Source organism: Lycorma delicatula, chromosome 7, assembly GCF_047948215.1.
Source record: "Lycorma delicatula isolate Av1 chromosome 7, ASM4794821v1, whole genome shotgun sequence".
Lineage (NCBI taxonomy): Eukaryota > Metazoa > Arthropoda > Insecta > Hemiptera > Fulgoridae > Lycorma > Lycorma delicatula.
In genome coordinates this window covers 24,599,186-24,612,918 of record NC_134461.1, presented here as the reverse complement: position 1 = coordinate 24,612,918, position 13,733 = coordinate 24,599,186, and the positions used below count along the sequence as shown (strand labels likewise).

At 30.4% G+C, this 13,733-nt stretch overlaps 1 protein-coding gene across 4 annotated transcripts in view; it reads left to right on the top strand.

Moving 5' to 3' along the window:
* Positions 1-13,733, top strand: part of LOC142327916 (protein eva-1 homolog C-like) — a 475,977-nt gene that overhangs the window by 459,364 nt on the left and 2,880 nt on the right. For 3 of the 4 annotated variants that reach the window (XR_012757123.1, XM_075371285.1, XM_075371286.1), the window contains 2 exons: positions 304-596; positions 2,733-3,351. Coding sequence is in view for 2 of the 4 variants with exons in the window: in XM_075371285.1 (XP_075227400.1) it covers positions 304-596; positions 2,733-2,813 (374 nt within the window). In the remaining 2 variants the exon portion in view is untranslated. Of the gene's footprint in view, positions 1-303; positions 597-2,732; positions 3,352-13,733 lie in introns of those variants that run through there. The other variant, XR_012757124.1, reaches the window with a different exon arrangement.

Sequence of the window (13,733 nt, the reverse complement as noted above, 5' to 3'; positions counted from 1 at the left end):
GCAGTGATGTGTTCTACATATCAATAACTATTCAAGTATGACACCTAATAGGTGTGTACTGACTTACTTAAATACACAAGAGGAGGATTTCTTAATTTGTGGCATTTTGTGCCTAAGTAATTTAAAATAATTTCTTTTTACTTCAAAGTTTTACAATTATTGATTTTAAGTCCATTTAAAAAACAAATTTCAGTCCATCAGAAAAATTTAAAAAAAATATGTTTCATAATGTATCATTTTAGTTTTAAGAAATAGGTAGAAAAATTATACAATTTTTAATTTCAATTTTGTTAATTTTTCCAGAAAACCAAGAAAAGTTAATTTTATATTTAATATTGAGTGTTAGTGGAGGACTATTATCTATTTTAACACTAGTAATAGGAAGATTGTTGTGGCAACGACGTACAACACATCAGCGAGCCAAATATCATGCTAGTGCTGCTACTACAACATTGCCAAATGGATTTGCCGATGATATCAGTGAGATTGACGCAGACATTGGATTAACTACTGTTAATACACCTCCTGTTACAATGATAATTCCGTCTCAGATGCCATCACATCACTCACACTCCCACTCGCATTCACCTAGTGAGGTATGTTACTGTAATATCTTTTTACTGTTAATATAATTTGTGTCAAAGCTGATTATGAATGATTTTTTTTTACCCCACTCTTGTTTTTCTCATATTTCCTAATATATATATATATATATATTGAATCTACATGTAAAATCTGATTCAAATTAGATTACATTGTATGAGAAATATGAAAGCTAGTTTTTACCCAATAGCATCTCAGAAACTAGTTTGGCTTTACTTTTTGTGCAACCCTGAATAGAAAACAGCATCTTTAGATGATCAAAGCATAAAAAGCTTCCTTCCGCTGTACTGAGCCTCAATAAAAACTCAGCTGCGATCTTTGCAGTTTTTCCATCTGCAAAAGCCAGCTAAACTAGAGTGGCAGGTCACCATATCCTATGGTATTCATCAAAGGAAGATTGGAATAAAGGATAAGGAAAAGGAAAAAACAGGAAGGGATAGTTATAGTTATAAGCATATTCCCCCAAACTATTTGTTCTCTTACACTATTTTTTTTTGTGGCTGATGTATTACAATATTTTATTTGTCTTCTTTTATGTATATTTTTTTACACATTTCTCAAAATTTTAGTACTCCTATGAATTCAAAGATTCATATAAAACTCAGTACTCTGATTTTTACGTGAATAAACATTGAAATATTATACTTTTCACCTCTATTTCTATTATTCCTCTATTTTCTGTCTCTATTATGACATGTGATAATGACCTGGTGTATCACTTAAAAGTAAGAGTGATAATCTTTTGTAGAACAGTTATTTTATATTAGGCTAGTGTAAACTTACCTCTATCACTAAATACTCACTAAATACTTCAAGAATACAATATTCATTTAGACATTATATTCAAGTTAGAGGTAGTATTTATTTCTTTCTTTAATCTGAAAAATTCTGGGTTCAAATTGTGATGAAGAATTGCGTTTTTTATATTCTTCAATACCATATTCCCATTCATAAGCACTGTTTATGTTAAAAATTAATAATGCACATAAGAAAAACACTGGTAATCTGGATAATTATAATGTTAAAATTAGTTTTTCATTTCACTCTTTCTCTTCTTATGAGGAACATTTGCTTGTAGTCTGTCAAAATTTGTAATAAATTAGGATAAATTCATTATTTGTAATGACTTCATTAATGTTTTTAACATTAGTGAAAACTAATGGGACCACTGAAGGAAAACATCAATTCCAAAAGGTACAATTTTGGCTTCAGGAAAATTCTCAACCTCATAAGGTCAGCAAAACAATCCTTTACTTTAAAGATTTCAGAACTATAAGGGAATCAGGAATAATTTTTGTTCTGATGAAGAGTTCATGAAAGTGATACAAAACTGGCTATACATTAAATTGAAAAGTCTCTTCTAGCAAGGAATTTAAAAATCTGTTTAAAAGATTGGCAAGTGCATAGAAGTAAGAGGGGAAAATTATACTGAGAATTAAGCTCATGTTATTTATGTAAGTACATATAAAAATAAAAACTTTTTTAATTTCTCTCTACCTTTTTACTTACACTTATATTTTTATTGATATGCAAAACTTGAAAGTTTCATGTAAAATGCTCCTTGTTTTATAAATCTAAATCTTTTCATTAAATTTTAATAAAGATGCTTAGAATAATGAGTCTATGAAAGTGAACATTTTTATGCTCCCTATTAGTTTTTGTTTGGTAGATGTTCAAAATTTAAATTTTCAGAGAATTCATAAAAAGCATGGATTGCTGATTTTCTAGCAAATTTTTATTGGTTGTGAATGTCTGTATTCTTACTTTTCCAATATTTTTTGGATTCAAAAAGTTATGGTTGTTATACAGGGTATCTTAAATTTGGAATGCTGTTGATATTTGTCACTGCCTTTAAAAATGGTGACCTATCTGTTATGCTTTACTTTAAAAGATCTGACGTTGCACTGTAATAGATTATGAAAATATAATCAAACATATATCAACAACCTAAATTAGAAAATTTATTTTTGTCATTACTTAAGTACAGAATTAATTATATATAAAAATAATTTTAGTCTCCTTTCAGATCTGTATTTTTAAAAATTGTTTTGTGATTGAATAGTTTTTATTGTTAATACTTATATAAATATAAATATTATATTAATATATATATAAATTTATATTTGCAGGTTGTGCGGTATGGTGGTGGTGATAGTAATGCACCTCGGAGTTTGAGTCGCAGTGGTAACAGCCAGTATTATTATGGCTGACCTGAGGGAGGGGGCCATGCAAGCGGTCCCCCTCAAGTACAAGTGCACAGAAGTAGTAGTAGCAGTGTTTGTCCACCAGGGTCACGTACCTACTGTTTCTAGCAGGAGCTTGGCCAGTATCAACCGATTCATTCACATCAAGTTACCACTTCGAATTGTGATGACTGTGATGATGATGATGACGATGATGTTGCCCATTTGTGACTTGTTAACTTTTAAAAGACTAAAGTATATATTTGTTATGATGAATATTTAATTTGAAATTAAAATGTACAGTTATTTATTATTTAAATTAGTGAATGATATAACGAAATAGCGACCTCAATTTAGCCTAAGATTATTCTTTTTTCTTTAATAGTAAATTAATGAACTAATCATTTTGTTTTTCTATTAATATTGTATAAAATGGGAACAGTGTTTTTTGATTTATCATAAATTATAGCTTTTGTTTCTTTAATGATAGCTGTTTAGTAACACCCCATTTTCTTGTATTTATGTAGATGATCACCAAAATTGCATAAAATAAGAAAAAATGTATGTAAGTGAAGATATTATTTTTTGAATTATATATATATAATTCATATATATATATATATATATATATATATATGTATAAAGAGTATAACATGTAATATTATAAAGAGTAATAATATTGCTGTATGTAATAGTGGAAATGAAGTTTTTTTTTTTTAATTTTTTTTTCATAACAACTGATTAAAGATAATGCTAACTACTAATTTAAAAAGAAGTTCACATCATAGTTTTGTTGATGTTTGTTCATCAGCAAAAAATTAGTTACAAAAGCATTATTTATTTATCTTATTTTTTTTTATATTACAAAATAGAGAAAAAAATATAAGATATTGTAATTAGAGCTGTAAAACAAACTTAGTTCATAAACCAATTGTTTTAAGTTGAGCCAAATAATATATAGTTTCTTCCTACCAATCAGACCATGGTATTTCTGTTACATCTGACAGATCACATGATCATGAAACATGATCACTACTTTCGGTTAGTTTATTGTATTCGTTCAAAAAATAGAGTATGTTGATTATCTACCCTGGTAGATAATATGGTAGCCATCCACCATTATCCTGTTTTATATGTTTTGGGTCAGGAATAATGTCATTTATTGCTCATGGTCATTCAGTTTATATATATATATATAAATACACTATGTACACTTGGAATGATCCACTGCATCATTGTAGTCTGTGCATGCACCTTGTCCATCAGACCATTGAGATATTTTCACATTTCATTGAGAATATTGGCACTGACAGCCAAATTTTTATTATAATCACCCCTTCATCATTAATCTTTGGTATGAGTCAAGTTTTTTTTAATTTTTCAGAGTATGTTTACCAGATGTTTGCAGACTTGCCGAAGAAAACTGGTTCATTTATTTTTGGATGATCACGATTCACTCTCTTAAACTTATGAAAATATGCTTCGTCATTAAAGAAGAGTGAGTGATTTTACAGAATCATTAACTGCAAGCTTATTCAAATTAAAATGCACTCTTGTATCACTGTAATACTGCAACTGCATATTCCTCCAACAGCTGAAATTTGTAGGGTTCATCCTACAGTTTCTTAGAAAAGATTTTATATGTTTCTAACACATAGAATTTCATCTTTGCTACTATTCCCAGCCAGTGGACAACTACACCCAACCAATTTCCTCAACTGTAATTTAAAGAGTTAATCTTAATTTTAATTTAATACAACTTAATATCTGTTACATAACCTGTGAATGGTAATTATTTCAATTATTTTAGAGGTTTGAGAATTACTTGGTAAAAAGAACTGAACACAATTATAAACAAGTTGTATATATTTCATTTTATGATTCTGAGTCAGCATATAGTGTTATGCTACCTAAGCTACATTGATAAGATTATTTCCTGAAGATCCCCTGGGCTAACTATTGAATAAAATATTTTCTTGCATATGTGTTTGAGCAGCCAGTAATTTTTGTATTAATTAACAACTTCAACAAAGTTACATTCATTGAATGCTTAATTTATGGTGCTAAACTACAGTATACATCCATTCGACTATATCTCAGTATGGAAGTTCTTTTAAAATGAACTCTATTCCTGCTCGCTTTTCACAAATTAAGACTTTTAATTGCATCATTCAAGGTATTAATTAATGTTTAAGACTAGCACTAAAATTTCTGCATGGAATCTTGAGCTGCTTAAAAGTACATAATTTGTTCATGTATACCTATTCCTTCATATATCTCCCATAAAATGTAATCTGAAACTGAAACATTCAAAGAATGAGGTGGGCAACTAAACTGAGAATATTTTCAAAATTATTTTCTCATCAAATCTTTGTGGCCCTGCCTGTAACCATTATGTCTATTATGGGTAATAAATAGTCTTACTAGAAATTACATTTCAAAATAATTTTTAACTGCAAAATAACAAATCTTTCAATCATTTCCTAATATCACATCAATAAGAATCACCATAGTCAGTTTCAGGGAAGTAGGGCGTAGTAACTTACTGTAAAATCACTTTTTACCATAGGGTACATTTGGTAAGATGCTATTGGCGCTGATGAATTATCCATGGATTTTCTGTATTTCAAAAGCAGTAGTTTTGCTGATTAATGAAACCATTTAAATTAAAATGAGCTTGATCAAACAGATGAGTTGGTGAATTTAATTCATTGCTTTCTCTTATTAATTCTTGAATGCAAAATTGCATGACTTATGTGTTGAGATTGGTCTGTGGTTTTTGTTCTTGTGCCAAATTCATATTATATTCAAATTATCCTTAATTTTTTTTTTTTCAAGATTCACCTTACCGCTGGAACCGCTGTCTGTTTTCCTAGAATAATAAGCAATTTTTAAGCGTAGTGAAGGCCTGTATTAAAAATTATTACATTTAAGTTTTGCAAATAAAATGTAATTTACCATTTTATTTGCAAAATTCTGAATAACATGCTAATGTAAAAATTAGAAATTTTCTTGTAACCTTTTATTCTAGTAGCTTTACTTGATAAAAAAAAGAAAAAACAAAAATTGAACTTTTTTGTGTTTGCTTTCACTCTACAGATAGCACAAATTTTACACTCATTTTATTCCATTATACATAAAAAAACACAAAATTAATTCCAAAACATAAAATTTTGTAACTAAAATAAAATAAAATTATAATATTTACACACACATGAACTGTAGCATAAGTTTTAGTATGATTCTGAGTCAGAATATTGTCTTTTCCTACCAAACATCATTGGTCTCCATAAGTACTGCAGTTTGTGATAGGAAGTAGGGTGTATTCTGGAATTGCAACCTGGGCACCAAAAATGGCTTCTTGATTTTTTGTTTCCTTGAACAAATAATTCACAGCCAAAGTTTGTTACCAGAGAGACATACATTTAGTTCATTTTTATCTGTGCCATTCAGACCCGGGATGACATCTATTACTGGACCTGGTAAATTTTCTTCATATATTAGATCATTGCTCACAACAAAATCTGTCATTCCAGAGGTTTGTCTATATTGTTTGTATGCAAAATATAGGCATTCAACAATTCCATGTCCAACACATTATAGAACATTTTTTTTCCAATATTTCCTGGTCAGTCGTAAATGAAATATGATAAACATGAGTTATGATTATCTGATCAGTCGTATTTGAGATATGATTATCATTTGAATCCACCCCTCTCATATTCAAATTGTACTTAACAATTAATATGGGCTTTTTCACCTATAATGCACTCCTGCTTTGGATTACAGCATCTTCAGTATGACCGCCTGTAGATACTAAATACATTGGTTTCGGATTAGTTTTTGCTTGTTACACAGAGAAGAATTTCATTTCTTCTAAAATAAACACTGGAGCTATTAGCATGATCTATAAGAGAAATTTGGGTGAATCTTTTGTTTAGTGTTCCAGTTACATAAGATAAATTTTCAAACAGCTTCTTAGCAAGCTTTAACCTTATGTAGAAATTGTCTGGAAACAAATTGTTGCCCTTGTCTAACAACCTACTCTTAGTCATCAAATCAAGTATTATTACTTTTTCAGCAAAAGGAGCATGCTCAGCTTCTATCTACTGCATAGTTCCACATGTACAACATAACTGGTCTCGCTATTGCAAAGTTCAAATTCTTTCACTTCAAATCGAGCATGCTTTTTATTCAGCATATATTTGTATACTGAATAAATCAGTACAAATATTTTGTTTAGGTATGTAATATTTTTTAAAGGCTTCATTCATTGCATTTATATTTTCTTACTTATACCAAGGATCATGCCCAGGTTGCCCCTCTGGAATATTTGGCTGATCGAACTAATTGTCTGAAATTGGTTAAGAGCCATTGTCTCAGGAAAGTAAAGCATTCTCTGTGATCATTCTATCCCATTAATGGTCTACATTTTTTCCGAGTGATACCCATGTTTATTACCAAGGAAATATATTTTTTCATTTGACTGTTGCATACATCCATCCAACTTTATGATCTAGAAATTTTTTTTTTATTTTCCCCAGAATCCCTCACCATGTTTACGTTTTTTGGGCATAAGCATTGGTTTCTGTAAACAAGAGATTCCATATTTTTCTGGTAAAAAATAAGTAATAGGGTTACTGTTATGAGGGAAACAGTTTCTTATTCCAGGATGTCTAACCTGAGATTTGTTTCCATTATCAGCCTCTGGGGGATAACCCATAACCCATAGAGGATCATTTACAGGCCTAGTTGCAGGAATATCTACTTCTATGAGGCCATCTCCCATGTCACTGAATAAGTCACAATCTATCTCTAAATAATCATCAATTATCACTTGCGTCATATATATCATTCATATAATTTTCAATGGCTTGATTTATAAATCACTCATTTTCAGCAACTTTTTATAGAAAAAATAGAAATTCACAGTAAACAGAACACAAACAAACACAAGTGTAAACTGTAAACAAAACAATCCAGTAAGATCAGCTGTGTGCAAACCATTGTGATTACTTGCATAACTGTAGTTTCACCAATAAATTTTAAATAATTTTCTTTTAAAAAATTGTAATTAATGGTTTTTAAAAATTGAAATTTTAGCTTTATAATGGTGTATGATACATTAATATTTTTAGATAATAAGCAGGGATATATAATCATAATCTAAGGTTCTATGTAATGTATCTGTAACGATTAGCAGTTGATGATGTAGCTAATACATCGAATATTAAGATGTTTAGCAATTCCAGGGTTAAGGATGTCCAGTACAGTCAATATTTCCTACAATATCTTCTGTTTGATATTTATTGTTCTTCTTCACAACTAATTTTCAACTGTCTGTGATTTTCTTAATCGCAAGCTAAACATAATATGCAAGTACATCACAAAACCTTTTTCTAAACATTGCATTAGTTTTCGAATCATAGTTACTGTGGATTTCTTATACCGAGTGATAACAGTAATTTATTTACATTAAAATAATGGATCTGCCATTACGAAAATAAATTTTACTACCTTTACTCATTATAACTTTGTTATTACGTTTAATAATTACTTTATTTTATTATCAGTTTGTAAGTTTAGGTTACAAACTTACCTTCTATATTAAATCAGTTATTTTCATTCTGGAGTTAATTTTGTATAGTAAATATTAATGAAGAATGTTCTCATTTTAAAATCATAGATGTTTGTGTAGAAGACCACGGTTAATAGAATAAATAAAAATAAAACAATTTTTTGTCGGGTGGGCAGTTATATTTCTCATTTGTTTGGTTTGATGCTTTTATTTGTTGCTTTATGTTAGGTTGATATACACTATATCATGAGTTATTTATTATACACCTTTGATATTTACCTATTAATTTTATAAACTAACTTGAGATCCTGTCAGGATAGACTAGGTTATTAAATTTATATGTAATTATTTACATTTCTGCATTAACAACAAAAAAATTACAAATTTTGCTTGCGAAAAAATATTTTTAAATAAATCTCATTAGGTTCCAAAATCTTAAAGAACAATCATGAATGAATCTTATGATTTTATTATGAAAATGTAAATTACTTGAATTTATAATCATTAGTTGTGAATTGTTGTGTAAAAACTGCAGCAGGCTGAATGTTGTTAACATAAAATACAAGATTTTTATTGTTATTCTTATATTTCTATAAATATCATTTAGATTGCTATATCATATTGATTTGAATATTAACTGTATTTAACTGTCTTTTATACAGTAACAATCTGTTTAAATCTGAAATAGTACTGATTACTATAATTGTTAAGTCTCCAATAAATTTTTACAACATTTAATGTTCTACTTGTATAATCCATGGAGAGGTACCAGTCTAATAATGACTTTGACCGCTGGTATTTTGTATTTATTTCACTTCCTTTAATTACCAGGATGCTACTACCTGAGGTATGAGATCTGATCAAAAGTATCCTGGTTGGTGGTATTACATCAAAGAAGCATCCTTGGTTAGTCATAAACAACTAAGTAGAGGTTGATGTTGGAACTTACCATATATTCAGTATGCATTAAAAATTCCCTGCTTACCTAATTTGCTTTTAGTAGCTCCTTACTTTTATGTGTGTAAATGTGTTTATTGCAGTTATCATATTGGGAAAATAGATCAATAGATTTCAGCTGGATTTTCTTAAATATTTTTGGTGAAATTTGCAAATACTTACAAACAGCCTATGTGGAAAATTGTACAAATCATATGCAACTTTCTTATAGGAATATAAACATTTTAAAGATGACCATGAGAGTACTGAGAGTAAGGGACACCTACTGTGCTTGGAAATTAACAAATCACTTTTCTTAAGTTATCTTGAGGCTTATGTTTTAGTTTCATTTCAATCAATTCTTATTCTTGCTGTTTTAGGTGTAGATACGTATCAGCCAACTTAGTGACAAAACTGCTTCAGAAATTGGCCCATCTTTTATTTGCTAATGATTGCTTGAATGCACTGAAAGTAATGAAAACTTTTTAATTATTACTGATAATGAATCTTGTGGTTATGAGTATGATCTAAAAACAGAGTTCAATTTTTACAGTGGTAGATCTAAACTTATCTAAGATCCAAAAACTTGCAATAGACCTGCTACAATAGCAAAATTAATTTGTGTGTGTGTGTGTGTGTGTGTGTGTGTGTACACGTATAAGTCAATTATTAACTGCAATGTAGTAATAAATTTTATTGCAGTACAAATAGGAAAGTTACATGTACATAATTTTTCAACATAGTCCCCTTACATTTCAACTCACTTGGTCTATCTTTGCACAAGCTTCCTAATGCCCTCATAAACGAAGGTTTTCGGTTGAGCTGCAAGCCAGGAATGCACCACTTCTTTCACTGTTTTGTCCAAGGTAAATCGACGGCCCCTTAATGCCTCTTCGAGTGGACCAAACAAGTGGTAGTCAGAAGGGGCAAGATCAGGACTATACGGAGGATGAGCCAGTACTTCAAAGTTGATCTTCTGGAGTGTTTCAGCAGTGTGGGCAGCAGTATGTGGACGGGCATTGTTGTGAACAACACAACACCTTTTGACAGCAGTTCTTGGCGTTTGCTTCGAATTGCAGGCTTCAGCTTGGCATTAAGCATCTCACTGAAACGCGCACTGTTAATTGTCATACTCCTTTCCTCATAATGTTCCAGTACTAGGCCTTGTGAGTCCCAAAAAACCATAAGCATCAGTTTTCCTGCAGAAGGTTGGGTCTTAAGCTTTTTTTTGCAGGGCAAATTTGGATGTTTCTATTCCATACTCTGTCGTTTACTCTCCGGCTCATGATGGATCCATCTTTCATCATCAGTGATGATTCTGTCTAAGAAGATGTCCCGTTCGTTACCATAACGATCCAAATGTTTTTGGCAGATGTCCAAGCGCCTTTGTTTATGCAACTGTATGAGTTGTTTTGGGACCCATCTTGCACAGACTTTATGAAACCCAAGTCCGTTGTGGATAATTTTGTAGGCAGAACCATGGCTAATTTACAGACGATGTGTCACTTTATCAATAGTTACTCGTCTGTCTAAGAAAACCATGTCACATGCACGCTCAATGTTTTCATCATTTGTGGCAGTAAATGGTTGTCCGGCTCCTTCGTCGTGCAACCATTTTTGAATTTTTCAATCCATTCGTAGACACTCCATTGCGGCAACACACTGTTCCTGTACTGTACCGAAAGTCTTCAATGAATTTCGGCCCCTGTTACACCTTCCAACCACAAAAAACAGATCACTGAACATTGCTCTTCTTTGGTACAAACAGAAAGCGAAGCAGCTGTGGTTAACGGCTAGGCAGTAATAATGGAATTAACCTAGCAGCATCAAACCTGCACAGACATAACAACAATTAAACCACGCATGTGTCATCTACGCAACACGACAGTACTGTACTACCAACATAAACAAAAATATAACCAAATTGCGGATAATAATTGACTTACCCTCATATATTCTCAGGTAAGCAATAAACAAGGAGTATTATTCTGAATTCTAGTAGCAAATTGGCTGGGTTGCAATTCACTGCAAACACCCAGCATTGCATTAGAGTGGCAGGTACAATGGTGATGCTCACGTGTCAAACTTTGTTCAGCAATTTCTTGTGATCAAATTCTACAGGCTCAACAGCCAGTCTATTTACCTGATCTCATTTTCTTTGGCTTTTCTCTCTTTCCATTAATTAAACATAAGTCTTTTTTTTTTCAGTATGATAATCACAACAAATAAATTCACACAAGTAAGAAAGAACAAAGCACTACTGGAAATAAACATGAGGACAAGTTTTTTTTTTTGTTGTGAAAGAGCAGGCATCAACAGCTATATTCATTAATTCGATGGAAATTGGTAGCGTATGAAAAAATGGCATACCGACCAAGATTCGAACCCAGGACCTCCACACAAAATGCTGAGACTGCTACCTACTCGGCCTCAGAAATTGGCTAAAGTGAAACATGACACGTGCAATAGATTCCAGTGTCAACCCCTGCCCATTCACATGCGATCCATCAATTGGTTTTGGAATTATGCTGCCAATTAGATATCTGAATAGACCTTGTACTCCAGTTGTGTGAATCTTCTGATAGTTTAGAAATGTTGTTTACCAACCATACATAAGAATACTGTATAGAAGAGGCACTTAGCTTTCTTATTAGTACAGTTGATCTTGAAAAGACCCATACCTTAATTCACTATTTTATCTAGGTTGTTTGATACATTCTTAAAGATGTAGAGTGAGTGAGTTGCATTTGGTATTTTGACTTTTAAACTTAACAGGTATTTATCATGCCAAAATGGGAATTTTGAGAAATGCCAAAATGGTAAATATGAACAGTTATATAACTGTTCATGAATGGGGACAGTTATAACTGTCAGTGGAATAGCTGACAGTTATTTCTTTATTTGGGCTCGAAATATGGTAATTAAACATTCTGAATGCCATTAGAAATGTTTACTTCTATAAGTCTTTGAGGGGTTTCACAAAGAGCCAAACTAATGGCTGATGTACTTGCTAGATATCTGGTATTTGAATGATGTCAACCATTAATAACAATTAATTAAGGGGAAAACCCTTGAGAGTTCTGATGTATTACATAAAATAAAAAAATTAAAATTCGATTCAAATGAGCTGACTCAATTGTAAAATTCTGAAATGAAGAATTTTGCATCTTTAATAAACGACAGGCACTTTTTTTTCTGTAGTTACATAGGAAAATAATTTGAAGTAGATCATTACAAAATTAATTTCTAACTTTATATGATCATTTGTAGTCTATATGTTACTAATATACAAAATAAAATAAAGCTCATTTAATGCTTTTAAATGTCACAAAAATAGTAAAATTTAACCTAATTGAGTTATCTAAAAAGAGAGAGAGAAAGACAACTGATTTGGTGTTTTATATAGAAAATAGTGTACAAAAAATAATAAAATTTGCTTAGGACGTGTAGACAGATAATAAAATCTGCTGTAATTTTACTAAAGTAAAAATTCTGTTCCCAAATCTGGTATAAATGTAAATTGAATAAAATTATTTAATTTTGGTTTCGGGCAAAAGTATTCATTTAATTGAAATTTTTAGCAGAAGCATGTAATATATAAATATTAAATAATGATAACTCAATAAGAACTCTCATTATGTCAAATTGTTATAACCTTTGATGAGGGCTGACTTCAATGCTCAATTAAAAACTTAAAAAACACTAACTAAAATATATATATTATTCAAAAAAACAATTTTATAAAGACCTTCAAACAAAACAAATTTATTATTGAAATCGCTGTTATGCAAGATGACTTGTAGTACCTTTCTTTCTTCTTCATTTCCTGAACTAATAAAAATGTGGCACAATAGTTGTTAATCATGAATTTGTGGAATTCTATTGTTTAATATATATCTTATTAATACAAAAGTTAAATTTATTTACTGTAATAAATAACTAGATTTAAAATTAAAATCATGTTAAATTATTAACATAAATTTAAACCCTATAGTGTGAAATTGGTCCTTAAGAATCCACACCAAATTGACATAATATCCTCACTATTATGTAAAGAGAGAAAACTAGAAGGTAGGTTCCAAACAGCTAATCAGGCAATCATTGGTCAAATTACTATATATGACATATTAATTTGGTTGAAAGGAGAAATGATCTCATTGCTAAAAACATAATAAAATTTGCTAGAAAATCAAGAAAAAATCTATGTGGTAAAATAATCAATTTCCACAATGCTTAACAAAGGTACGTTTATTACAGAATATCAGAAGTTGATTTACCACATTATGATATTGAGTAAAAGTGAAGTTTATTTGATTTGTATTCCTTCATACCTTATGAATTTATTATATACCGGGTGATAATTTGGGAAGTTACCACATTTATTATTCAACATCTATCAGTCGCATCGTATTTCTGTTTATAGCCATATATAC